This window comes from Hippopotamus amphibius, chromosome 17, assembly GCF_030028045.1.
Source record: "Hippopotamus amphibius kiboko isolate mHipAmp2 chromosome 17, mHipAmp2.hap2, whole genome shotgun sequence".
NCBI classification, from domain to species: Eukaryota; Metazoa; Chordata; class Mammalia; order Artiodactyla; family Hippopotamidae; genus Hippopotamus; species Hippopotamus amphibius.
This window is the reverse complement of record NC_080202.1, coordinates 39,682,277-39,709,133: the sequence shown is the minus strand read 5'-3', so window position 1 is coordinate 39,709,133 and position 26,857 is coordinate 39,682,277. Positions and strand designations below refer to the sequence as shown.

Sequence of the window (26,857 nt, the reverse complement as noted above, 5' to 3'; positions counted from 1 at the left end):
AGTCCCTGGGCTGGAGACTTTGCTGGCTTCCTAGCTTCAGACCAACCTGCCCAGATGGGGCTCAGCTCTACCAGAGGTGCCCCTCCCCCATAATGGCTGGATGCCCCCTCACAACACTCTGGGACCGAGGCACAGAACAGGGAGGGAGTTGGAGCCAGGGAGACAGAATGCCTGGATTTTTGGACTTCCTGCCATCACCCCCACGTGAAACTTCCACCATACGGTGCAGAGGGATAGTCCATGAGTGAATGAATGAAGTCCAGCAAGGACTTCATTGAGCCCCTTCTCAAAGCTCTCCAGACACTCAGCGCCTCCTCCCTTTTCATATGAAGACTATTCCCAGGCTAACAAGAAAAAATATCCGTGCCCAGCCTGAGTTCCAACGGGCCGCTACCTGGTGCCTGCCGCAGTATGACCCAGCCCAGAGAGCACAGGAGGGGCCTATAGGAAGGGAGTCCTGCCCCCTGGCATCCTGCTCCCCCAAGGCCAAGACTTTACTCTCTGCTAGCCCTGCCAACCCCGGGTCCCTCCCCTGGCTGGCACCTGGGTGAGGGGAATGCCTACAGTATACCTTGGTCCTAATAATCCCCTGTCCAAGCAGGGGTTCCCCTGAGCACATGGTTCCCAGGGAAGGAATGGGAAGCAGGAAGCTTGGGAGCCCACCCCACCCAACACACACACACACATACACACACCTGGCCACCACCCAATGCTTCCCTTGCTCTGCTCATGCCAGCCCCATCTGAGCTGTCCAGACATGTGGGTGCGGCCTGGGGGCTGTTGGCCACGTGTAGGGCCTGGTGGGGAGGAGAGAGGGCGGAGCCGGCCGGCTGCTCTTAAGGTGGGGCTGGAGGTGAACGGCACCTCCCCTTACTCCTCACCTGGGCTCTAACCTCCTCACCGTCCCAGAAGCCAGAAGTGAACACAGGATTGTCTTGCCCGCCCTGGACACCAGGTAGGTGATTGTGTTCTTTAAGGAGAAGAGAGGGAGGCTCAGCTTCTCCACCTCTCCTGGGGCTCAGAGTGAAAACAGAGAGAAATGGGGAGGAGGCTGAGCATGAGAGGAAGATGGTCTCAGGACCACAGACCCTAGTTCTGCACTTTGGGAGAACTAAATCTATAGCCCTCAGTGTGCAGATGAGAGAATCAAGGTCCAGTGACAGGAAGAGGCTTGCCTGGGGGCCCCCAAGACTTGGGAAGGGAACGGACTCAGAACCCAGCCTCCTGCCTCCCAGCCTGGATCCCCTGGAGACTGGCTGTGAGCCCCCATACCAGACCCTTCAGAGGCCACCTGGAATCCGGGGCTGGGTGGGCCATGGCCTTCACTGGTCCTGCGGGTCCCTGCCTGCTGTCCCAGAGTCTGCTTCCCTGGATCTGAGTGGAGAGCACAGGACAATCAGAAGCCACTCTTCGAGCAAGGTAGCTGTGGAGGCAAGGTGCTTTGGAGGAGACTCGGCCTTTCCCCCTCTGCCACCTTCTTCCTCCACTGACCTGGGCTTGTAGGAGGGAAAGAGTAAGTCAGGAGAAGAAGCTGGCGATGCAATGGACTAGGAGATTTGCCCAGGAATCAGGACCCCCCTGCCTCCAGAGCCCTTGGGAACAAAGAAAGGGATTTGAGTCCAATGAGTAGGCGGGACCTATAAATAGGAGCCCTCACTAGGCATTACAGCCTGCCTATACACACACACACACACACACACACACACACAGCACTGGGCCCAGGGTCCATCCCTTCACTTTTAGAGCAGGAAGGAAAGAGCCAGGTGGGGAGAAGTATGCTGGTGGGGAAAGGAGATGCAAGGTGTCCGGGAATAAAGGAGTGAGACCAGCCCTGGGAGGTCCAGTGGTGCTTCAGGGAGTATTAAAAATGAGAAGAGTTTGAAGAAGATCCCAAGGGGCTGCCTGTCTTTTGCTCAATCCCAGGCCTCTCCCACTGGATTCCAGAATCCCAGATTGGGCAGAGAGAGGTGAAAGGGATCTTAAATCTATGAAGCAGTGGCACAGAGTGTGGGACTTGGAGCCAAGACCACCTGGGTTCAAATCCCAGTTCCACTACTGGGTTCTATAAGTCATATGACTGCAGGCAAATCCCTTAACCTCTCCAACCCCACAGGAAGAGTACCTTCTTCAGAGAACCATTGAGAAAATGAAATGAGTACGTTTTAAGTGCCTTTATTATCACATTCCCATTATACAGATGGGACAACTGAGGCCCGGAGAGGAAAGGACCCTTGCCCAGGGCGGCACAAAAGCAGTTTCCAAATCAGTAGGCAGACATCTGGGTCCTTGTCCTGGGGGAGGCCCCAGGCCCCCAGTGTGCTCCCCAGAGATCATAACCCCAAGCTCCTCTTTGAAGCCCAGCCAAGAACCCTGCAGGGTGTGCCGAGATCCTGCCCCAACAAACCCAGGCCGCTTGGAGCCAAAGCTCCGTGTCCTCAGCTGCCCCCAGAAATGAGCTCGGAGGCCCATTCCCTTCCACTGCCATTTATAGACACACTTCCCGAGCCTGGGATGTGCCCGCCCCCTCCAGGACCTGGCCAAGGAGAAGTCTGGCAGCAGGGCTGGCAGGAGCCATGGGGGAGAAGAGGGTTCTGGCTTTTCTCACTAACTTACTGTGCGACCTTGGGCAACTCACGCCCCCACTGTGGGCCTCAGGTGTTCCTCTGCATTTGAACTCATGTAGTATAAGGAGTTAAGAGTCTAAAGTCTACAGCCTGGGTTTGAATCCCAGCTCTACCACTTTTCTGGATGTGTGGCTGATACAGATTTCTTAACCTCTCTGAATCTCAATATCCTCATCTGTAAAATGGGCTGGTAATGGGGGTGCAGTACTTCCTAGGGTTATGAGAGCATTAAGAGTTACCACAGGGAAAATGAGTGCCTGGCACATGGTGAGCGCTTAATAAACAGGAACTAGTATTATTTATTATTATGAAGGTATTATATTCTATTGATATATAAGCCCTTATTTCTAAGTAGTATTAAGAATTGTCCAACTGCTTCCACAAGCAGTACCTCACTGGTTCCACACCACCCTCTGGGAGGGTACAAGGCAGTAATTGTTATTCCCATCTCACAGATGAGGAAACTGAGGGTCAGAGTTACATCTTAAGAAACTTTTTGAGCTGGGATTAGAACCTGAATCTTCAGATTCCGAAGTTCACATTCATTTCATTTGCCCCAGGCTGGTCTCAAAGCCTTTTCCAACACTGGGGTCTGACTCTAAAGCAGGATGTGGTGGAGGCATCTTGGGAAAAGAGGGAAACGGGGAGTTGGAGAGTTCCTTGGCGGGGAGAGGGTGGGCTGTGAGGCTCAGGGCAGGCAGTGGTAGCACAACCAGCACCTCCCAGCTCCTTACAGTTTTCTTGGCAGTCTCTGTTCCAGAACATCTTACTTCCTGTAAGAAGCCACTAACATGTGGCGTTAAGGCTAGACAACGCGGAGAACTTACCACAGTAAGGGAAATGAGGAAGTGGGGACATCTCTTTTCCAGATGAGCCCCCAGGGAATGAATATCATCTGATGATATCACTCCTCAGCTCAAAACTGTTCTGCAGCTCCCCATTGCCCTCAGGGTCGAGTCAGCACTGCTGAGCCCAGCCTGCCTCCCCCACACCAACTTCCCCTCCATCCACCCTAGGTTCTCTCTGTTTCCCAAACTCTCAGTAATGTGATCTCCCCTGTCCATCAGGCCTCTGAATACACCTGTCTCCTCACCCCTACCTGGCTCTCCCAGCCAGCTCCTGCTTTTCCTTCTTGTCTCCCTTTTCCTATCCCTTCCTCCAGGAAGTCCTCCCTGACCTCCCCCACTAGTGCCTACAGAGTCCCCTCCACCTCCCCTCCTCCCCGATGACACTGTTTATGATTGCTCACCTGTCTGTTTCACCAACTGGCCCATATGGAGCAGCAGCTAAGTGCAGGGGCGCTGACCTCATGCAGCCTGGGGTCCAGTCCTGCTCTGACACCTGTTGGCCTGATGACCCTGGGGCGAGTTACTTACTTCTCTATGTCTCAGTCTCCCATTATAAAATGGAATAATAATAGCATCTACTAACAGGGTTGTTATGAGGATTTTTAAAGGCTTTATGTGTAAGTCCTAGGGCCTAGGCGCACAGTACTTATTCAATATATTAGCTAGTATGTATTTAATAAATAAGGCCGGGACATAGTAGGTAGCCAACAAACATCTATTGAAGTTATTTTATTTAATCCTCACTTGCATAATGTTTATTATGTGCTGGGCATGTTCTAAATGTATTACAAATATTAACTCATTTTATAGGTAAAGAAATCAAGGCACAGAGAAGTTAATTAACTTGCCCAAAGTTGCACAGTTAGTAAGTGGTGGAGCCAGGATGCAGTCCCAGGCAGGCTGGCTCCAGCAGCCATGCCTTTAAATGAGTGAATAAATATCCCTTTGTTTGGAGGGAGGGGAGGCAAGGGCTTCATCTACAGAAGTTACTCAGTTCCCACCCCCGGCTTCTTTCAGGTCCCAAGAGCTCCCGGTTGGCAAGTGACATCTGTGGGATGTAAGTGAGGCTGGTTGGAAGCCAGAGGTCAACCGCTAGGTCACTGCTTCCACCATGTCACAGGTGATGTCCAGCCCCCTGCTGGCAGGAGGTCCCGCAGTCGGTTTGGCTCCCTGTGAGGAATCCAGGAGGGCCCTGCACCCAGCACCCAGCCCCGGCCTGCCACCCCAGTGTCCTTACTACACCACGGAAGGCTGGGGAGCGCAGGCCCTGATGGTCCTCACGCCCTGCAAGGGGCCCCCCAGCAGGCTCCAGCAGGACCCACAGGCTGGAGCTAAAGCCAGCTGCCTCCTGCAGTCCCCCGGGGAGCAGGCCTCAGGGGCACTGGAGGACCTTGACTCCTACATTGACTTCTCACTGGAGAGCCTCAATCAGATGATTCTGGAACTGGACCCCACCTTCCAGCTGCTCCCTTCAGGGCCTGGTGACCCCTGGGCTGAGCCCACCCAGAGTACTACCTCAAGGAGAAAGAAAGAAGAGCCTGAAGCCTTGGGTAAGGAACTGGGGCATGGTGCCAGGAGGAGGGCTTAGGGACTAGATCTCATGAGGAAGGAATTTTCAATCAGATCAGTGGAGCAGGGGACAATGTCCTGTTGGGAAGTGCTGTGCAGCTCTAAACAAGTTACTTAACCTCTCTGTTTTCTCTGCTTTGTAAAAGGGATAAATATAAATATCTGTCACCATCCAATTCTATTTGGTTCCTGAGTTTGGAAAGTGACAGATACGTTTTCCATAATTTTGCAGAGAATTTAAATAAGCTAATATGGATAAGAATAGTATACAATGCTGTGCATATAAATAAGACCTCTATAAATGTGGGGTCCCTGAATCTCACTGTTCTATGGTGTCTCTCTTTAGGTTCTTACCTGGCCCCCTGCAATTTTTTTAGGAATAGTATTTCCACCTTACCAATAACAATAGATGTAAATAACTTCAAGTATAGATACTAGTAAAATAATTGGGATGTGATGAATTTTTGAGTGTTTATTACTTTTGTTTTTAATACGTGATTTCATTGTAAGTTTATATAGCTTATTTAGTTTAATCTGTAGTAAACCATTACTAAAGATTAAACTATATAAACTTATAATGTTTATATAATTTAACAACCAGCTGGAAAAAATCTTGAAAATTTAACACTCAGCTTTGACAAGCTGGTTCTAGCCTACTCCAGGATACCACCACGTCCAAGAGTATCCAGAAATCTCTGCATCTAGCTTCAGTTTCCCAGAGTTTCAAGTATACTTTGAGGATGAGGATCACAGAGCAGGAACCCCATTACACAGTCTGGAAAACTGAGGCCTCCCGGGGTTTAAACAATCAGTGTGGGTTAGGGGGTGCAGTTAGGATTAGAGATAGGATCCAGGAGAATTTCTACTTATTGAGCATTTATCATTCTATACAGGCACTGTGCTGAGCACTTCTTTGAAACTTTGATTGAAACTTTGATTCTCCCAATCCACCTCCATGAGACAAATATTTTATCCCCATTTTACAAATGAAAAGACGGAGGTTGATGGACTTGAGGAAGGAGCCAGTCTAGCCTAATCACTGGCAACCCTTACACAAGCTGTTCACTTCACTTCTTTGTGTCTCAGATTCTTCATCTGTAACATAGAGATGAGTTTGCACTTCAAAGGGTGTTGCAGGGATTTAAAAAAAATTGATGGGTGTTTACCACAAATCCTGGGACACTGTAGGTCATGACAGATGGTGGCTGTTTGTGGCCAACATTGGGGTTGAGGTTAGGACCAGCCCCAGGACAGGTTCAGGCTCTGGGGTAGAGGTGAGCTGGGCACACAGGTCTTCTGGTCTCCAGCCAGCTTTCTGCTCCTCCCTCCGAGCACTGCCTGATGGGCCTGTTAAAAGAGCCACCTCCATCCCTCAAGAGTCTTCCTGCTTCTTAAGGCCAGTCATGGGCATGTCTCTGCAGGAAAGGTGGCTTGGGCCTAGTTATCACTGGCAGGAGCAAGCCCATGACCTTAACGCTCATGACCCCGGGCAGGGTTCCACACACTCAAGGCCAGCTGGGGCGAGACCAGCCTCCATGGCACGAGCACATGTACGGGCTGGGGGTGTTTACAACAGGGCCCTTCCTCCGAGGGACGGATGGGCAGTAGTCTGCGTTCTCTGATGCCCTGGGCACAGCCTGCCATTGTGAGGATGTGTCCACTAGACTCTGGGCAGCAGGGGGCGCCAGAGGGAGGCAGTGGTCAGAGGGTCCTGAGGACGCCACTTAGCTCCGCCCTCGCTCCATCTGATGGAATTTTTAAAAATCCTCTCCCCTCACCTCTGCCTAGACACCTGTGATGCCTGGGAGCTCACTACCTCCTAGGACAGCCAGCGGGTCGGCTCCCCCGTTAGAAAGTTCGCTGCCATCACTAATAATAGCGAGAGCTTGCGTGTCACAGTGGCGGTTGCACCTCGCTCCCCAAATCCGCCCCTCAGACCGCTGCTACTGGTGACAAAGCTCTCGCCGGCCCACGGCACTGCGGTGAGTTTTCATCCAGCCAAATGCATCCAGTGTGTTGAACTCCTCTGTCTGCACTCTCATCCATCCTACTTTTGGGGTGTTGAGTGGAAGACGCTCTATAATTGTGATGCTAGCAGACACTCACTGCTTCTCTTTGTCCTCACTTGGCAAAATCAAAAATTAAACATCGGCAATCCTATGTCATTCCCTCCCCTGAAAATGTATAGATAGATTTTTGTGACGCATGATCCCAGCATCTGCCCTGTGAAGAAAATGACAGAAACCTCATTTACAGATGAGGAGACTGAGGCTCAGGGAGGGGAAGTGATGGCCACAGTCACACAGCTAGTAAGTGGTAGGTCAGCTCAAAGCCCGGGCCTCTGGGCTCCAAAGTCCATGTTCCTGCCTTTCTCTCTTCCTTGGAGCTAGTTTCCTGCCCTCCAGGGCTTCAGTGAGTTTCCCCCGCCCCAGGGCTCGCAAATCTTCCTCTAGCTTCCCTGCCTCTGCCTCTTGCCTCCCTTCCTTCAGATTTACCCGGGGTGGGGGGCAGGGAAAGGGGGGTACCAGTCCCACAGGGAACGTGGCTTCTAGAAGCAAATACCGTATCCCTTCCTTTATCCTCTCCGCCACCCCTCCCCATCTTTGGAACAGGCCCCTACATTTTATTTTCCAGAATTTCTGCCAGCAAAGCAGTTTGCCAATCCCAAGTGAAGGGTGTTTAATAACCGTCTCTCCACCCCGCACCCACAGGGCCCCCCTCCACCCGCCCAGCCTAGCGCTGGCGCCTGCAACCACCCAGCAGTGCTCAGACTTGCCCCACGGGCCTGTAAACAGCAACTGCGCGCCGGTGATGGGGTGGGGGCCCCCACCTCCCCAGCCACATCCACCTCGGGGCAGCAGCAAGAGTGACTCATGGCTCTGGGACTCCTCCCTCCCTTCCTGCCCGACTCCACTTGCTTGGCCCCCAAGTAAGGCCTTTCTTCCATAGGTGTTTGGTTGACCCAGAGCTTCACCAGGCGGAGAGATCTTCCCCAAAGCAGCCAGGCATCGTCTCACAGTCAAGGTCTTGGGAAAGGGTCCTGAGGCGTCCCTCTCCGTGGAAGATGCCCCCCCACCACACAGAGCACAGGAGCAGGGCTCGGTTTCCTCATCCTTTCTGAACCTTGATTTCTCATCTGCTGTATGGAATTAAGAATGTTTCCTACTTCAATCGAGTTGTCATGAGGGTTTAAATGAACTCACATGGGTAACACGTCTACAGCAGAGCTGGTGCACAGCACTCAGTAAATACCAGCCTTTATTAAATATGATGCAATAAATGTTAGCTCCACCCCAACATTTCTCTGAGCCTCAGTTTCCTCCTCTGTAAAGGTAATGCCTGCTGGCATTGGGCATAAGGGCTCGTGCGAGGCTTGAGAGGATTATGGGTGTAAACACTATAAAATCTTATTTAAAAAAAAAAAAATTGTGCTTGCCAACGCTGCAGGAGAATCCACCCCATTTCAAGACTTCTCTTTCAGATCCCACAATACACTCTCCTCTCGTCCTCAGCAGTGGGACCCCCGCCTTAGCCAGAGAGTATTAGCCATCTGGCCAATACTGCCCCCCAAAAGCAGGCAGGCAGGAGATGCCTCTCGAAGCCCATCATAGACCAGGCTCCAGGCTCCACTCATCAGTGTATGTCATCCTCACCAAACCTTGGAAGGGTGGTTTTAGATCCCCACTTTACAGATGAGGAAACTGAGGCTCAGCGCAGTTAGGAAAATTACCTGATGCTGCTTGGCGGGAAAGTGGCAAAGCCAAGACTCACACCCAGGTTTGGGCCTGGGCCTGTTCCTCTACCCCCGGGATAGCATGCCCAGGTCAACTCTCCAGCCCCCCTCATCTGATGCAATCCTCCACCCCCACCTGGCCCAAGCAGGCTCAGGCAGAGGCAGTAGCCATGAGCAGGGCCAGACAGTCCTCCCCAGGAGCAGGCTGGGGCAGGCAGGGGCTCCACAGTCAAGCTGGGTGGGGGGATGGTGCATGCGCCAGACCCCAAGGGGGTGGGAGGCTGGAAGGCAGAAGCTGAGGGTGCAGTTTCCTGCCAACTCTGCCCCAGATTGCATCCTGGGAAGCCAGAGGCAGGACTCAGCCCCCCAGAAGGGAGCAGCTCGGTAACCCCCATCTTCCACCACCTTTCCCAGAACAGCACGGAGGACAGCTCCCCTCCCCCTAGTCAGGAGGAGAGGCGCCCATCCTCACCATGGGGAGAACCACAGGGCGCCCCAGTCCAGGAAGGACAAGAGTCCTAGGTGCCCCCACTGGGGAGTAGAAAGAACATCAGAGTGAGTCAGCAGCCTGGGTGCTAAGAGGTCCACAGCTCAGTGAGGCGGCAGGCCTGCCCCCAGGGTGTTCTCGCTCTAAAGCGAACCCTAAAGCAACCTCCTCAAACTCCATGGTGCGCCCAGATCCCCAGAAATCTCGCTGAAATGCAGGTTCGGATTCAGCAGGCCTGGGGTGGAGCTGGCGATTCTGCACGACTGCTCAGCTCCCAGGTAAAGCGGTGCTGCTGGGCTGGAGACCGCAGAGGTGCGGCCCAGTGCACCTTGGCATCGCCTGGGGAGCTGAGCTGACACCCTGAGACCTGGGCCCACCCCCAGAGGTTCTGGTCTAATTGGCAGCAGATGGAGCCTGGGCTTTAGGACTCTTCAAACCTCACCGGGTGATTCTAGTGGGAAACCAATCTGAGAACCCCTGCCTCCATTGCAGGCACAGACATAAAAACAGCTTTCATAGGCCTGAGTAATAGAGGCATTTGAAGATATAACTGGTGTAGTCATCTCAGCCTGGAGAGTGGAGCGCACATGAAGGAGAGGATCTCCCAATTTTAAAAGGCTTCCTATGTGCCAGACGCGGTGCTGTGCCGCCTACATTCACCTCATTTCGTCCTTACTGTAACACCAAGAGGCTGGGTATAGCTGCCCCATTCTACAGGTGTGGAAACTGAGGCTCTAGGTGGTGAAATCATTTGTTCAAGCTCTCTCAGAGAGTAAGTGGCAGAGCCAGACCTGAAACCCAGGTCTGTCTGCCTCCAAGACCCATGCTCATGCCACTACCTCTCTGCACCCAAGGAAAGGTGCCACAGAGAGGGTGACTTTGAAACCGGGCCCCGAAGGTAGAGCTGAATGCGGATCCTGATTCCAACAAACTTCTCTCTGGGCCTCAGCTTTCTCATCTGTGTAAGAAAGGTGTGGGACTTCCCTGGTGATCCAGTGATGAAGACTCCACTCTTCACACTTCCAGTACAGAGGGCATGGGTTCGATCCGTGGTTGGGGAACTAAGATCCTGCATGCCAGCCAGCGTGACCAAAAATTTAAAAATATACGTATATGTATAAAGAAAGGGGAGATCAGATTGTCTTGAGGACCCTTCCAGCCTCACCGTTCTGTGTGTCCAGGCTCCCTGGTTTCACCAATGCTCTGTTTCTCTCCCCAAAGATATAAAGTACATCGAGGTGACCTCCACCAGATCAAGGTGCCACGATGGCCCCCAGAGCTGCTCCAGCCCATCGGTCACCCCACCCCTCGGCTCCCCACGCAGTGGCGGCCTCCTCCTCTCCAGAGACATCCCCCGAGAGACTCGAAGCAGCAGCGAAAGCCTCATCTTCTCCGGGAGCCAAGGCAGGGGGCACCAGCGCCCCTCTGCCCCTTCAGGGGCCCCCTCCTCTCATCCCCCATCCTCTCCCAGCATCAACACCCCTGGCATGGGGAACAAGGCCTCCGGCCGCCAGGGCTTGGGCTCCCCACTGGTGGCTTCCCCAGGCTTGGAGAAGGTGCTGGGGGGACGAGGCCCACCGCTGGGTAGCAGGGTCTCCACGCTGTCAGCCAGCCCAGCATCTGATGTCAGCTACGTGTTCGGAAGGTAGGTCACTCCCACTACAGCTTCTGACATCACCTCCACCACACACACACACACACACACACACACACACACACACATCCTAAATCACAGAGGGACACCCTGCTCTTTCTGAGCAAAATCTGGGCATGAACCAAAAATAAAAGTGAATGTTTTCTTTTATGCCATCACAGCCGTTTGGCTCTCAAGCTTTCCTCAAGCATTTAGAATACGATTCAATATCCAAAAATCTTGACTTCTACCTACCTCTTGGGAAAAGAACCACTGCATTAACAAGGCTCACCCGTATCCTTTCCAGCCCTCCTACAGCCCATCTCAGGGAAGGTTTTTTGTGTTAAAGAAAGAAAAAAAGAACACAGGGATGTAAACAGAATAGGGGGGTCTGGGATGAACCATTTAGGAAAGGAAAGCCTCCTTTGTCTTTGTTCTGGGCAAAAGCTAACAGGAGGAAGGCAAACCTGCCTGGGCATTGTTTACAATCGCCCCTGCCCTGTTCTCTGCAGGCCTCAGAGTAGAGCCGCACACATACCCACCCTGCCCGAGAAGACCAAACCACAGGCCCTCTGTCCCCCATACCAGCTCCAAAGCCACTGTGCCAAGGCAGTCCCTGGCAAGGAGACTGGGATTCCACAGCCATGCCGGTTGGCATAGGCCTCTGAGCTCAGGGAGAAACCTGGCTGGATGCAGAGCTGGCCTCCTTCTCTTCCTCCAACTGGGGAATTCCCTCTGCATCAGCCGTGGACACAGTCCACCCAGGTCCAGCCTGTGTGCAGGACTCTTGGGAGTGTTGGGGGGGGGAGGTGCATGTTTGGAAGGGGGGGAGCTGGTACAACAATTCAGTGGGACCTGCCTGGCTGGGAAGGCAGATAGGATACAGTCCAGCCCAACCCCACATGACCTGTACGGGACCAGCCCATTGGCTACATTAGTTGACCACAGACCCTACAATGCAGGTACACTCCTGTGTCCTTCAGCATCCCTTGGGGATCAGGTGGGCACACCCTTTGCTCAGGGCTATGGGGAGGCGGGCTTGTGGAATATGCAGTACTCTGATCAAAGCCGTGGGCACCCAGATCACTAGACTCCAGAGCCTCGCTCTGGCCCCCGAGTATCCACCCCCACCCCCTGACACTCTGCCTGTCTGGTGCTCTCTCCCCCTGCAGCAGCCAGTCCCTCCTCCACTCCAGCCTCTCCAGCCATCAGTCATCTTCCAGGTCCTTGGAAAGCCCAGCTGGCTCTTCCTCCAGCCTCCACAGCCTCGGCCCAGCGTCCTTGTATACGAGAACCAGTGACCTCCAGGTCCCCAGCAACCCCACCCCAAGCATGGGCCTGCCCAGAGCAACCCACTTCCCACCACTGGCCAAGGAACATGCCAGCAGCTGCCCTCCATCCATCACCAACTCCATGGTGGACATACCCATCGTGCTGATCAACGGCTGCCCGGAGCCAGGATCTCCCCCATCACAGAGGACCCCAGGACATCAGGAATTTGTCCGCCCCGGGGCTACTTCTTCCAGCAGCCCCTGTCCAGCCACCAGGAGCCACAGCCAGACCCTGCCAGATGCCCCTCTCACCACACCCCTGGAGGGTAAGTTGTAAATCAGTTAATACCTCACACATTGCAAGGTTTGGCTAATGGGGAGTAGACAAAGCACCGATGCCTTTGTTTGTGCAACAGCAGGTCAACGCATTGTAAGTACCTACTGTGTGCCTAGCACTGTGCCATGTAGTAGGGACACAGTCTAGAAAGAGAGAAAAAAACCAAAGGATCACTGTAGAGTAGGATAAACACGGAGGTAAAGAGATGAACTAAGTCTTATGGAGCTAAGAGGACGGAGTGAGCCTTTTGTCTGGAGAACTAGGAAGATCCTCAGAGGAAGTGACATCTTCAGTGGATCTGGAAAGTGGATCAAAAGTCCGTGGCCAGAGCAGGAAAGGAAGGGCATTCCGAGTAGAGGGAACAACCAGGCCACAGTCATGAAGGTGTGGAAGCACATGGCATGTTTAGGAAAGGACTGGAATGCTGGGTGCGGGGTGAGGTCATTGGGAGTAATTTGGGGCCGGATTGGAAAAGACCTTGAACACGAAGCCAAAGAGTGCACTTTACCCAGAGACTCTCAAACAGGAGAGCGATGGGGTGAGAGACACACATTCAATGGATCACTCTGGCAGCTGCACGGCAGATGAATTGCAGGGCCTGGCCTGACAGGGAGAGCAGTTTTTCTTCGGTTCTCTTTGGGTTTTTACCACAAAGTGGTCCAGGGCAAGGCAGAGGATGGAGGAGAGAGGACGGAGCCGGGAGACCCTCAGGATATGGAAACAGCCGGCTTGATGACTAACCGGAGAGAGGGAGCGGGAGAGGGAGAGTCAGTCCTAACTCTGACCTCGGTGGGTGATGAACACAGCCAGGGCAGGCCAGGGTAACGGAGACAATGCATTCCAGTTCAGACAGCTGAAAACCACAAAACAGCAAACACCCTCCTTCCTGTAGTCTGTGACTACAGGCGTCCAAAAAGAACAAAGCCAGCCAGAGCCCAGAGCAGTAAACACAGAGGCTAAGCACCAGTGCCCCAGGGTGCATCTCTCCCAGGAGCAGAGCCCCCGGCTGAGCCTCAAGGACAGTCCCTGCTCCTTCGTGGCTCAGCCCTCTCCTTCCAGTCGCCTTCCCAGGGCTCTCAGCCCTCACTTGGCCACAGACATCAAGGTACTCCTGAGGGCTGAGAAGTGCTCACTCTAGCCCACGGCTCGCTCCCACCCACGAAGCCATGTCAGTGCAAGCAAGAGAAAATGAGGTGACAAGTATGCCTTTGAAGCTGCTCTGATCTGTTCCTAGGACAAATCATTTGCAGATTTCAGTACATTTTTTCTAATGAGTTCCTCTCAGCTGGCCACAACACACCTTTGCAAGATGCTGACACTGAGAACCACTGCTCTCTGCCTTAGGGACCCAGGAAAATGGGCATTTTAGCACCTCAAAGAGCATATTTACTTCACCTGGTGATACCACCATCCTGCTTCGGTGATGCCCAGATGATCACTAACTTCACCCTGGGATCTTATCAAATTCTGCAAAATATTCTCAAGACAAAATTCATCTTAATCTTCGAGGCTATTGGAGCACTAAAGACCCTCAGGGGTTTTTTAGTTCACTCAGTCACCTCTGGGCTTCAGGAGGGAAACAGTCATTCCAAATCAGAAGCAGGAATCCCGTCTCCTGACTTGCGGATGTAGGCTCTTCTGCCCAGATATGCTGTTTTCCTTTCTTTCTCCTTCTCTTTCATTTTCTTTTGCAAACTGAATATACCACAGCTCCCCGCCACCCCCGCCCCGCCCCCAACAAGGAACTCATAGGATTATTAAGGGGGGAGGAAAATGTGAAATCAAACAAACGATGCATCTCAGAATCTTTTATTTATCCCTTGCTTTCCTCTCTATCGCACAATATTCAATTTGAGAAACTGTTTCACATTAAACCAAGATTTTATCTATTTGTTTGTGAGACATTACCAAGGATACAAGGGTAGACTCCTAAATCCTAGATACACCAAGCCCTGGGATTCTTTGCATAAATTTTGCCCCTTTAGGCAGCTGGAGATGCAATGCAGTAGGGGGAAGGGAGGGTAGCTTGAATGGGACCACTGGGCAGAGGAGGGGGAGGGTCTCTCAGCCCCCCTCTAGCCAACCTACAGAGTCCTCCTCCTCTGTCTGTCTCCAGGTCCTGCCAGGGACATGCAGCCCACCATGAAGTTTGTGATGGACACATCTAAATACTGGTTTAAGCCAAGCATCACACGAGAGCAAGGTAAAAGGAAGCACTGCTTCAGGGAATGAGTGACCCAGGAATCAGGTCTGGGTCCTGGCACCCCGCACGGGGGCAGATGGGGCCCTGGGTCCACATAGAGGAGAGTATGGCAAATGGCAGGTCCAGGGAAAGGGGATGTCCTGAGAACCCCATGGCCTGAGGAAATAATGACCGCAGCAGGAATGGTGGAGGTGAGACAATAGAAAGGACTTCCTGGGAACCAAAGGTGATTCTGTACCATCTGCTCTATGAAGACCCAATGGGGCTGAGGCACGGAGGGTGTCTGGGTGGGGTGGTGACAGTCTCTGACCCAAAGATTGTTCCAGCCATCGCGCTGCTGAGGAAGGAGGAGCCCGGGGCTTTCATCGTGCGGGACAGTTCTTCCTACCGAGGCTCCTTCGGCCTTGCCCTGAAGGTGCAGGAGGCCCCCACACCTGCCCAGAGCCCATCAGGTAGGCACCTGTCTCTGTCCTCACTCAAGGCCTCTGGGAGGCAACAGGGTGTGGTGGGTTCCAATCCCGGCTCCACCCCTAGCTTGCGGGCTGACCTTGGGCCTGTCCCATGCCTCCTGGGAGAAGGGCCCACCTCGACGCCTTCCCCGCTGGCCCCTAGCACTGAGGCTCGAGTCCCCAGAATCCCTGCTCTACTTCGTGGTGGGAAGAGGAGGAGGGTACCAGCCCCACTTCAGGCTGCACTCCAGTGCCCGCCTCTGTCTGGACCGGATTTCTCATGAGGGAGCCTAATGTACTAATAACGTGTGTGCCAGCTTAGCCCCTATGGCCTTGCACACACAACACACATCTGTGGGGCATCCATCCTGCCCCAGGCACTGTGCAAGGCACCGGGGAGACCTCATGGGGAGAGAGAGAGAAACAGATCATTACATTACCAGGTGCCTGGGTCACAGCCCCTCACCTAAGCTCCTCACACAACAAATGGATGGGGTAACTGACACTCCCAGAGGGAGTTAATGACCCCCGCCCCAGAGCAAGCAAGTGATAGAGTCAGAGGATAAAAACCCCACATCCACATATCCACATTCTCTACACCACACCTCTCTGTTTAAATAAGAAAGTGACCTCTGGGCAGTGTTAGTTATCAAAGAAGCCTTGCCAGTGAGCCCAAAGAAAGCAGGAAGCTGCAGGCTGGTGAAGAGGCAGGAGGTGTGGTCCCCCCCTCCCAGGGCCAGCCTGGCGCCAGCAGGGCCCATCTGGTGGAGAATAATAGCACCTGAGAGGGGGTGGGTAGGGGGAGAGGGAAACCAGGCCAAAGAGCTGTGATTTGATCTGAGCAGTGCGGGGAGCCATCCCTGACGGCTGTTGAAACCGAAAGAAAGGTCTCCTGAAAAAAGAATTACTGGATACGAAAGCCATTGAGCAAAGGTGTGGGCACCTCCGTCGTGGGTGGCCTTGAGGATAAGATTCCTGCCTGCTGTCCCACCCAGAGGCAGGGGGATGGACAAGTTAACCTCTGGATGGACCCAGAGGAGGCAGGTCAGGAAATGAGTTGAACTCCGATCCACATGCTTTCTCCGTCCAGGCGAGGATAGCAGCGACCTCATCCGCCACTTTCTCATCGAATCTTCTGCCAAAGGGGTGCATCTCAAAGGAGCCGACGAGGAGCCCTACTTTGGTGAGCCTGTCCAGCCCGCTGGCCCCTGGGGGCCCCCCACCCTTCCCTTCCAGGCTGGGCAGGTGGCCTGGGGAAGGTTCCTTACGCAGGGCTCCCATTTCCTTGCAGGGAGCCTCTCTGCTTTCGTGTGCCAGCATTCCATCATGGCCCTGGCCCTGCCCTGCAAACTTGTCATCCCGCAGAAAGGTGCGCTGGGGCCCCAGACCTGCTTATTCGCAGTAGAAAGCCTTCTGGTGGTCACTTCTCACCTTATTTAGGGATCACTTTTGGGGCACAGTTAAAAGTGCATGCTCTGGGGGAATTCCCTGCGGGTCAGTGGTTAGGACTCGGTGCATTCACTGCTGAGGGCCCAGGTGCAGTCCCTGGTCTGGGAACGAAGATCCTGCAAGCCGGGTGGCGCCACCAAAGAAAAAAAGAAAAAAGTGCATGCTCTGGAGTCCATCCACATCTCCACTTCCTGGCTGTGAGAACTCGAGAAGGTCAACCTCTCTGAGCCTCCATTTCCTCATCTGTGAAATGGGCACAGTCATCATCACACCTGCTTCTAGGATTGGTTTGGGGGTGAAATGAGAAAGCTCAAGCAGGGCTCTTGGCACAGCGCCTGGCACAGAGTAGATGTTTGAGAAGTAGCTCCTTCCTTAAGAGGATGAAAAGAGCATAAATCTGCCCATTCCCCGAGGTTTGTTTTTCACTTCCGGGTCCAACATTTACTGGGTGCCGCCTCCTTCAATCACATCTCACTCCAACCCTGTGAAGGAGGCATTGCTGTTATCACCCCCATTTCACAGCTAATGAAAGGAAAGTTTGAATTTGAACCCAAGTCTCTCATACTGTCTTGTTCCAAAGTGTTCAGGGAACGAACAGAGAGGGAGGACACGGCTGTATCACGAAAATCAAGGAAGAGAATTATGAGAACAAATAAATGATCAGTGGGTGATTTGGGGAAGGAAGGAAGGAAAGAAGGATGGGAGGGAGAGAGGAAGGGAGGGAGGGAGGGAGAAAAAGAAGGTTCAAGGCATTAAGTAACTTGCCCAAAGGCACAGAGTCAGACCCCCAACCCAGATCAGGAAGTCTTATCCAAAGCTTACAGCCCAGCGCACCCCCCAGAAAATCCCACATCTTGGGGTGTGCAGGAGAGAAGATAGGGGGGTTCTGGGAGAGAAGTCAAGTCCAGGGGAGCCCCTGGTGTGGTGATGGCGAGAGCCTCCCTGCTTTCTGTAAAAAAGGCCTGGGTTTGGAGTGGGGTCCCAAAGAAGCCAGGAGGTCAGGGGACACGGAGGCCAGGTCACTGCCACTGTCCAGGGGCTGGAGGAGGGAGTTGGGGGTGGGGGGGGCAAAAGGCTTGCCATCTAGGCCTTTGGGGAGCCCAGGGTGGCTCCGTTTGCCTAATTACAGGAATCACACCTGGTTTCTCAGCCAAGTCACTTCCTGAAGGTGGGGGCGGAGGTGGGAGATGTTCAAAGGGCTGAATGAGGCCTGTTCTTGGGGGGGCTTGGGGTCCACGGACTGCACCCCCGCCCCCTGGGGGCCTGTTCCTTTGCTTTGGCTCAGAATTGGGAGGTGGAGATGGGACCTCAGACCCCTCTGCAGACGGCCGGGCCTCCTGCCTGAAGAGATCTGCGGGTGAGTGCTGCAGGGCACGGGGAGGCTTGGCTGTGCACACCCCCACAGGGCGCCTCCCAGCCCGGAGCACACACACACACACAGGTCCACACGTGTTTCCCATTGCAGCTCTACGTCTTCATCTTTAACAAGGTGCCACATTCCTCCTCCTGCCTGTAAAACAGGAGATGAGAGGCTGCAGGCAGTGGGCCAGGAGGAAAAGGGGCAGGAGAGGAGGGACGGGGGCGGTGAGGCTTACACCCCATGCTGCACACACAGGGGCACACCCAGATGTGCGGGGATCTCTCTGAGTCTGAAGGACCTGCCCTGGGGGTGGGATCCTCTGTCGAGTGTCAGGTCCAAGTCCTGGGGGTTTTTACAGGGGAAGGGCCACTCCTCTTCACGGCCAAGGGTGAGGCACGCGTCAGCACTTGTCTGAGTGGCAGCTCCTACTCTGCGCCCCTGAGCACAGCAGGCCCCTCCCCATTCCCGTCTCCTCTCTCTGCTCTCAACAGGGAACCAGGGCCGGGGAGGGGGTGGGCAGGGCAGGTAGGGGTGGAGGCAGCACCAGCCATGGGACAGAAGGAAGGTCTGACAAGGCGTCCCTACCCGCAGGACAACATCCCCTCCCTTGCCCCCTGCTGGAGGGCCAGAGGTCAGAGCGATGCAAACCACAGACGATCCCAAAGTCCTCTGGGGTTGGCCCCAAATTTCAGTCACCTACACACTCCCTGCCCACCTGCCTGGTGGCTCAAAGAGGAGCCCTGCTAGATTCCCCCCAAAAAGAAGGTACCCCTAACCCCTGGCTCTGGGCAGAGGGACAACCAGGGCCTGGGCGACCTCCACCCACCCAGCAGATTCTGGCAGGGCCCCAGCACAGTATCCGCACCGCCCCCTCCCCAGGTTGCCATGCCCTGTACCTGAGCTCCGTGAGCGTGGAGACCCTGAGCGGAGCCCTGGCCGTGCAGAAAGCCATCTCAACCACCTTGGAGAGGGATGTCCTCCCCACACCCACCGTGGTCCATTTCAAAGTCACCGAGCAGGGCATCACCCTGACTGACGTCCAGAGGAAGTAAGGGGCTTCCGTTGCCCTGGGGCTGCAGGGCCGGGGCGGGTAAACTGGAGGGGATGGCTGAGATGGCTGTGGAGCAGTGATGGAGGTAGAGTTCAGGCTCCTGGACCCAGAGGGATCCATGATGGGCTGAGTGACTCCAGGCAAGTTCTCTGCCTTCTCCGAGCCTCAGTCCAATGACCTCCGCCGAAGGCCCACTTCATCGTGACTAATGGATTTGGAATTAAGCTATAGTCCCTGGGCACTGATTAAATCTGCATCCACTGAGGGAACATCTCCTGTAGGCCAGACTCTGGCTGCCCAGTGAGATCACTCCTTCCCAGGCTCAGGGATTCATTCTAACAGGATCCTGGTCCTGAGCTGGAGGAATAAGAGATGACCGGATGCTGGGAATTCCCTGGCGGTCCAGTGGTTGGGACTCGGCGCTTTCACTGCCGAGGGCCCAGGTTCAATCCCTGGTCAGGGAACTAAGATTCCACAAGCCCCGTGGCACGGCCAAAAAAAAAGAAAAAAAGAGATAACCAGATGTAATTCCTATCCTCATTAAATGACACAGTAGGAGGTGGGGGTGGGGCAGGGTGGTAGAAAACCCCAACACATAGGACACAAGGCAGATGCACTTCATGAAAGAAGTGCAAACACGTGCCCCAGGCCCAGCAGTGGGAAAGGTCATGGCAGGCTGTCAGGGGTTGTCAAACTGAGAGCCTCTTGGAGGACGGGGAGCTGGAGATGGTGGAGGCGGGCCAGGACCCTGGGACAGGCTCTTACCAGCTCCCCTTCTCTCCCCACCTCCTCCCAGGGTGTTTTTCCGGCGCCATTACCCCCTCACCACCCTCCGCTTCTGTGGCATGGACCCCGAGCAACGGAAGTAAGTTCAAGACTGGGCCAAACTAAAAAGGCCATCCAGGTCCTAGCTATCTACTGACTCTGGGATTGGGATCCCAGACAGAGACTGTGATCCTCAAGAGGTCAGAAGCCACAGAATGAGGGGAGGGGGGCATGGTGGAGGTGGCGACCCAGCTGGCCATTACGCCCCAGAGTCCTGTGGAACGGAGCGAAGAATCAGTACTCAGGACTGTCGTATTCCTTTCCCACAGGTGGCAGAAATACTGCAAGCCCTCCCGGTAAGGCCTTCCCGTCCACTCGCTCAGTTACCAAGAGAGGTCTCCCTTGAGCAGGCCCCGACCCAACATATGGAGGGAGTGAGGGAAGGAGGGAGGCCCCACCCTGACCTTAAGAGCCCATGGGTTTGATGGGGGACGGCACAGGCCCTGGCCCTCAGGGAGCCGCCAGTCTGATGGGGCAGACACGAGACTGGGAGCCTGAGGCGCAGGTTTAGTCTGTAGGGATGCCTCAGTCTGCTGGTCAAGACACATCTTTGCCCTCAGGAGCTTCCACCCTGATGGGGAATTCACAGGTTCTGTCCTCAGGGGCCCCCATTCCAAAGGAGGGAAACTCAGATCTTAAACTCAGAGATCTCCCAGTCTGACAGGGGAGGCTCCCGTCATAATGAGGTGCTAGGCTGGGGAAAGGCAGGGAGAAACACTGTGTAGGCTGAGTTCCCTGCTCCCAGCCTGGTGCCTCTCTGGGTCCCACCCCTCACTCAGGCTCTCTTCTCCCATCAGGATCTTTGGGTTTGTGGCCAAGAGCCAAACAGAGTCACAGGAGAATGTGTGCCACCTCTTCTCGGAGTATGACACGGTCCAGCCAGCCTCGCAGGTCATCAGCCTGGTGGGTGCTCTGCTGCAGGACCCAGAAAGGATGTAGGGGAGGTAGCTTCCTGTGTGCCTTTCCAAACATCCCAAGGGACTTGCTCAGGCTCCCTCCTCCACCCTTAGCAAGAGGCCTCGCAGCACACTGATGGACCAATCCACTGTACTGGAGGAGAACGGTACCAAGTTGAAACCCTTGAACTCAGTATGACCTTCAACAGTGACCTTCATCCAGACCCCTTACCCCGGGCCTCAGTTTCTTCAACAGACAGGATCAGCTATTCTCCTCAGACGTCTGTGGGCATCTTAACAACTCCCTGTGATTCGAAAGCACGCCCACATCTGAGGAACCCCACATGAAAATAACCTCTGAAGACCCCTGACTCCATCAACCTGGACATGACCGACACAGCAGCCTGAGCTAGAGGCCTGTGACCCCTATTTCATGGCAAACAGCAGGTGCTGGGTTGGGACTTATGGGCCCTGGCCCGAGGCTGGCCTGAGAGCAGATGGTTTGCAGGGATTGAGGGCCAAAGGCAGGATGGACTGACTCTCTTTGCCTGCATACCTGTTCCTTTCCCCACTTCCCAAACAGCTTATTGAGCGACTATTCCCAGGACAACGCTAGATCCTCCTGCCCTGGATTCTTCAGCCCTGCTTGTGAGGCAGGTTAACACGTGGAAACTTGCCCCCAGGTCAGAGATGACCCAGCTGTCCTCACCATCTTGATGTCTAATCCCCTCCATTGCAAATGAGCATCAGCTCCATCTTTTCTTTCAATTTCTCCTAAGCGAGTGTCCCACAACTGCCCTGCTGTAATTTGTGTCACCCACACATGGGGGGTGGGGGCAGCAAGACCTCTGCTCACCAGAGCAGACACAAGAGCTGGCTCTCTCTGGCTCTTCCTCAGCCCCAGTCTTGCTGAGTCTTCTGTGCCCCAACAACACACACACACACACACACAAGCGTGCGCGTGCGGGGCCCTCTACAGCGCTGTGGTGGCAATGGGCCTTGTAGCCACATGAGGGCAGCAGAGAGTCAAGAATGCAAACAGGCAGCTACCCCAAGAGGCTTGGAGAAGCTGGAGGTCTTTCCTGCCCCACCCACACCCCTATCAACCCTAAACCTAACCCAATAAGACCCCCCAAAAGTTGGAATTGTTTATCTAGCAGACCTGGGGTCCTAAGGAAACCACACTGTGAGGGTAGAAGATGAGATTCAGAGAAGAAGCCAGTTTTTGCTCCATGAGGGACCAGTGCCTGCCCCCGCCCAGCTGGGGGCCCTGCCAGAAAATCATTATCTTTGGCCAAAGTTGGGCCTGAAGGGTTATTATTTCAACCCAGAAAACCAAACCAGACTGAAGCAGCCCTGAGCTGGCGGGACCGGCTAAGACCAGCCCACCCAGCCTGTGGTCAGGCACTGCCCCACCCTGGAGACTACAGAATCTGGACAAGGTTCTCAAGGTCACAGTGCCCAAGTTGTCGAGGTCACAGCCTGGGGGCCGGTAGGGAGCCCCCCCACCCCGTATGTCTATGGGTGCCTTGTCTCCCATCGTGGAAAATAAAGTGTTGTCTTTGCACAAGAGTGGGTCCCATGGTATTCAGGGCTGTACCCCCAGAGATGGAAACCTGAACAGAAAAGGGGACCTGGCTGGGCAGGTGGCAGCTGTGTCTGAGAGAAGACCACGTGTGCCACACCCTTCCCACACTCCTGGCCACGGCAAGACAGTCTCCACTGTCTTCCACTTCATAACAATCGCTTAAATCCTTCTGTGTCCCCCATGTGTCCAACACACCCATTTTCTTTCCTCACAATCCCTTTCCTGCCACTGTGCCAGGAAGACAGGAAACCTGGGCTCTCCCGTGCATGCCAGGGCTGAGGTGAGCACGTGTGAGAGCCCTGCCAGCTTTCAGAGTCTCACTCGGGCTCCCTGAGGACAAGGAGATGCAGGAGAAAGGAAAGTCCTGAAGCATCTTGAACCCAGATGAGCCTCGAGCTCCCAGCCCAGCCCTGGAGACCTGGACAATGGCCCCATCGTTCATCCTGGTTCTGCCTCTAGTCCTGGGGTGATGCCCCCCCGCCCCGAGACCTCTCTAGACTTCTACAGTTAGGGACTCAAGGTGGGCAAGCCATGGAAAACCTCGCCAAGTGGTACAAGAGGGGGCTGCACGGGTGTCCCTTTGCCACAGAGCCTTAGGAAGGGGAGAGCGGCTGCTTCTGCTCGGGCTGCCCTGCAGGAAGTGAAGAGACCTTCCCAACGCCCTCGAACCGCCATGGAGTAACCCCTCCCACTGCCCAACTGCAGTTCCTCTTGGTCTCTTGCCCAGCCCCCTCCCCGGCCATGGACATGTCCACAAGAGGTAATGATCTCTACCGCATTTACATAGCTCATCTTTCCTCTAGGAAGATTTAACAGAGAACGTGACATGACATGGACGTGACTTTTGCTGATGGGCAGAGCCACCAGCCCAGCAAGGTCAGAGGGAAGAAGGACCACCACCAAGGCAGGAGCTGGGAAGGGAAGGGTCTTTGCACCCATTCACGGACACCCAGGAGTTTTCTCTCCAGGGGATTCCAGGCCTTGCAGTCCTGGGTCTTAAGCCTCCCTCCCCCATACCCCCAATGCCATGTCTCCCAACTTTCCACCCCACCCCATCCCTTTCTCCTCCTTCTCTCTACACACATACACCATCCCTCCCTCCCTTCCCGAACCTCCCAGTGTCTCTCTCCTTCCTCACTTTTCTCATCATACCTTCTCCACCCCCCATCCCCAAAGCCATCCTCTCCCCTTTACAGAAAAACTTTCTCTCTTATTCTTGTCCCATTTAATCCCCTCGCCCCTCTATCCCAGGTGGCTGGACCCACAGCAAAGCCCAGCTGCTGCTGGAGTTGATAGGAAGGGAAGATAGCAGTCCCCTGCACCACCAGCCATTTCTCAAGACCCAGACTCCCATGTCCCCTAACCCCTGCCTCCTCTCTGGCTGCAGAGTGGACTCCCCAGAGGGCTGAAGCGCCCTCACCCCTACCCCATCTGACCAGCCCCCCCCCCCATTCATCTCCCGCAGGCAGCTCACCTCCACTCTTTCATCCTCAGCCTCCAACACCCTACCCCCACCTCCCCTACCCCCTCCCACCCCCTACCCCCCCACCCCTTCCACTCCCTGGCCTTAGTCCTTAACTCTCATGCCATCCAATAGGCTGAGAGCTTGGAACCAGGGCAGGGCTGGGGGGCTAAAGGCTCCCAACCCAGAAGTCAGTACCTTGATTCATGCAGCAAGGTTTTCTGGCTGCATGCTTTGTTCACGTGAGCCAGGAAAATGGATAAATATAACAGTGCTATAACGGAAGTTTGTAAGAGTCATACAGAGCTGGCAGGAAGGGTACAGAGAAGATAAACTTTCCCCAGTTGGGGAGAATGAGGGCAATGTTACCAAGGCAGTAACATTTGAGTTGGGTCCTCAAAGGTAAATAAAGAGTTTAACGGTAAAGAGGGGGGAAACCCAATTTTTGCTAGGGGGCTCCTATGTGCTAAGTGCAACGTGAAGCCCATTTTACAGATTAGAAAACTGAGGCTCAGAAGGTTAACTTGCCCACATTCACCCAGCTAGTCAATGGCAGAGAAAAAGGATTCCAAACTGTGCCCATTCCACTGACTCAGCACTCTCAGACAAGCAGATGGATGAATCTGTGCGTGAAGCACATAGGTGTGAAAAGACACCACGTTCACTGTAGCTAAAGCATATGGTACCCAAGGGAGGAGGTGAGAGAGGAAGCAGAGGAACGAGGCAGGAGCCGGATCATTAAGAGCCTTGGGTGCTAAGCTAAGAATGTCCAAGGAAGGAATACTTGTTGAATGAATGAATGAATGAATGAGTGAATGAGTAAGTGAGGTTGGACTCAGGACCACTGTGTACAGTTGTGCAAGTTGCATGAGGCACAGTTGTACATGGCAACATGCTTGGACTTTCTCCTGTAGGTAATGGGGAAACATGAGAGGCTTTTCAGCCAGGGAGTAAGTGACCAGATTTGTGGGGACAGGAGAAAGGGTCTGAGGCCTGGGCTGGGGAGGTGCGTGATGGGAAGAGGAAGCTGTGAAGACTTGGAGTTCAGGCCAGGAAGGAGATAGGAGCACTCATCCTACTTGATCTGGGCCTGGGGCCTAGGTTCTCTCTGAGCTTGAAAGGACCGCGTGGGAAAGAGCAGGACTGGGGTCCTCCCTTCCCCCTTGTATTAGTCTGCTCAGACTGCATAACAGAACACCACAGGCTGGATGGTTTAAACAATAGCCATTTATTCGCTCGCAGTTCTGGAGCCTGGAGGTGTGAGATCGGGGTGCCGGCCTGGCTGGGTTCTGGTGAGGGCTCTCTTCTCGGCTTGCAGGTGGCCACCTCCTCACTGTGTGCACATATGGTTTTCCTCAGGGCATTTTCCTCTTTTTATAAGGATCCCAATCCTATCAGATCAGGACCCCACCCTTATGGCCCCAGTTAACCTTCTAAATGACCTCCTAAGAGTCCCATCTCCAAATACAGTCACACTGGGGTCAGGCCTTCAACATGTGAATTTATGGGACACGATTCAGTCCACAGCACCCGTCCACACAGGGCCCTGCCCCCTGGCTCCCCACCCCCATAATCCTCCTCGTCCTGGCCAGGCTGGGGCTCTCAGCCCCAGCAAAGCGGACCCTCTTCTTCTTTTTTTTTTTTTTTTTGGCACATGGGCTTAGTTGCTCCGTGGCATGTGGGATCTTCCTGGAGCTGGGATCGAACCCGTGACCTCTGCATTGGCAGGCGGATTCTTAACCACTGCGCCACCTAGGAAGCCCTAGGACCCTCTTCTTCTTGAGGCTGTGCCCTTGGAGCCAGGCAGGGACTCATCTTGTAACTCTGTTTCCTGGAAGGCGTCTCAGCCTTCACCTCTTCCCAGTCAAGTCTTGCCAGGGAGCAAGTGGAGCTTGGCTTGGAGCAGGCCTGGGTGGGGGAGGGAGACAAGCCAGGAGGAGGGAACCAGAAAGAGAGAATAAGGAGGGGGAGGAAAAGGGAGAGTGACCCTCACTCCCTCCCTCACTCAGTCACCAAACACCAGGCTGAGTGTCCACGCGAGCAGTGCAGAATTCGGTGACCCCCGGTTGGCTGGGAGGTGGGGGGACGCCTGCACGTGCCCCAGGAGAGAGGTTCTCTCCTCCACAGCATTCAGATTGGACACCCCGTGAACACCGAGATGGGATGTATGCTTTTCCTAGTTCACGCCACTCCCGTGCACGCACGCGCACACGCACCCAACTTCTCTCTTCTGCGTCAAGGATTAGAAGCCTGGTGGTCAGGCAGATCTGGGTGGCAGGTCCCGTCTGCCACCGATTAGCTGTGTGATGTAGGGCAAGCCACCTCTCCGGGCCTCAAGCCTCACTCTCCACAACTGTAATATCCGCCTCACAAAATTAGAGACACACTGGGCGTGAACACACTGTGTAGCCTGTCGAGTACCTGTGTTCATTCTGAGGCTAGCACGCCAATCGGCCTCTCACTGAGCACCTAACATATGGCAAGTACCAGGCTGCTGGACCAGGACCTCCACGAAGGAAGAGACTCGCGTGTTCACTGCTGGGTCCCCTGCACCGAAAACAGTGTCTGGCGCACATCAGGCCTACGGTATTTGCCGTGTGTTATCTCACTGAATCTTGACAGCAACACTATGTAGGTACCATTATTCGCCCTCTTTTAATGGATACGGAACTGCGGATTAGGAGGGTAAGTCCATTTACCAGGGTCCAACCGTAATAAACGGCAAGGGTGACTTGAACCCAAGCGATCTGGACCCCAACCCACAGTGACAGTGATGACGATGACTTTTGGAGTTTACTGAACCTGAGGTCATCAAGTCCAATCCCCTGCCGCCACCTACACCAGGATAGGGTTGTCTGCCCCTCCTTCTGGAGTCTCTGCCAAGCCTCTCTTCTCCCACCAGGGATTAGGTCCCTATCCCACCCCAGTTCCTGGGCCAGGCTGCTCAGGATGTTGCAAAAGCCCCCTGTCCCTCTTTCTGCCTGAAAGTTGGCATATTTCCCTGTCATCTTCCACTCCATCAGGACCTCCTTCCTGCCTCCCAAAAGATAGCCCTTCCTAGCTTTCCCTTTC

General features: G+C 54.4%; 1 protein-coding gene across 4 annotated transcripts; it reads left to right on the top strand.

Moving 5' to 3' along the window:
• The first annotated feature begins 842 nt into the window (after positions 1–842).
• Positions 843–22,299, top strand: TNS4 (tensin 4). 4 transcript variants are annotated; one of them, XM_057715783.1, is made up of 13 exons: positions 843–955; positions 4,490–5,022; positions 10,483–10,906; positions 12,067–12,491; positions 14,619–14,705; positions 15,032–15,157; positions 16,245–16,337; positions 16,446–16,523; positions 17,889–17,960; positions 18,843–19,011; positions 19,811–19,879; positions 20,109–20,135; positions 20,637–22,299. In XM_057715783.1, exons 2-13 carry the CDS (start codon positions 4,584–4,586, stop codon positions 20,776–20,778), a joined length of 2,151 nt encoding a protein of 716 aa, XP_057571766.1. In that variant the 5' UTR covers positions 843–955; positions 4,490–4,583; the 3' UTR covers positions 20,779–22,299. The 4 variants fall into 4 exon arrangements, with proteins under 4 accessions (XP_057571766.1, XP_057571768.1, XP_057571767.1 ...); XM_057715785.1 differs by lacking the exon at positions 17,889–17,960; XM_057715784.1 differs by lacking the exon at positions 20,109–20,135.
• Positions 22,300–26,857: the final 4,558 nt, after the last annotated feature.

Coding starts and splice junctions, on each gene's coding strand:
- TNS4 (XM_057715783.1), top strand. CDS start 4,584: ATGTCACAGGTGATGTCCAGCCCCCTGCTGGCAGGAGGTCCCGCAGTC. Junction 19,880..20,108: donor ATGGACCCCGAGCAACGGAA/GTAAGTTCAAGA, acceptor CCTTTCCCACAG/GTGGCAGAAATACTGCAAGC. Junction 20,136..20,636: donor AAATACTGCAAGCCCTCCCG/GTAAGGCCTTCC, acceptor TTCTCCCATCAG/GATCTTTGGGTTTGTGGCCA.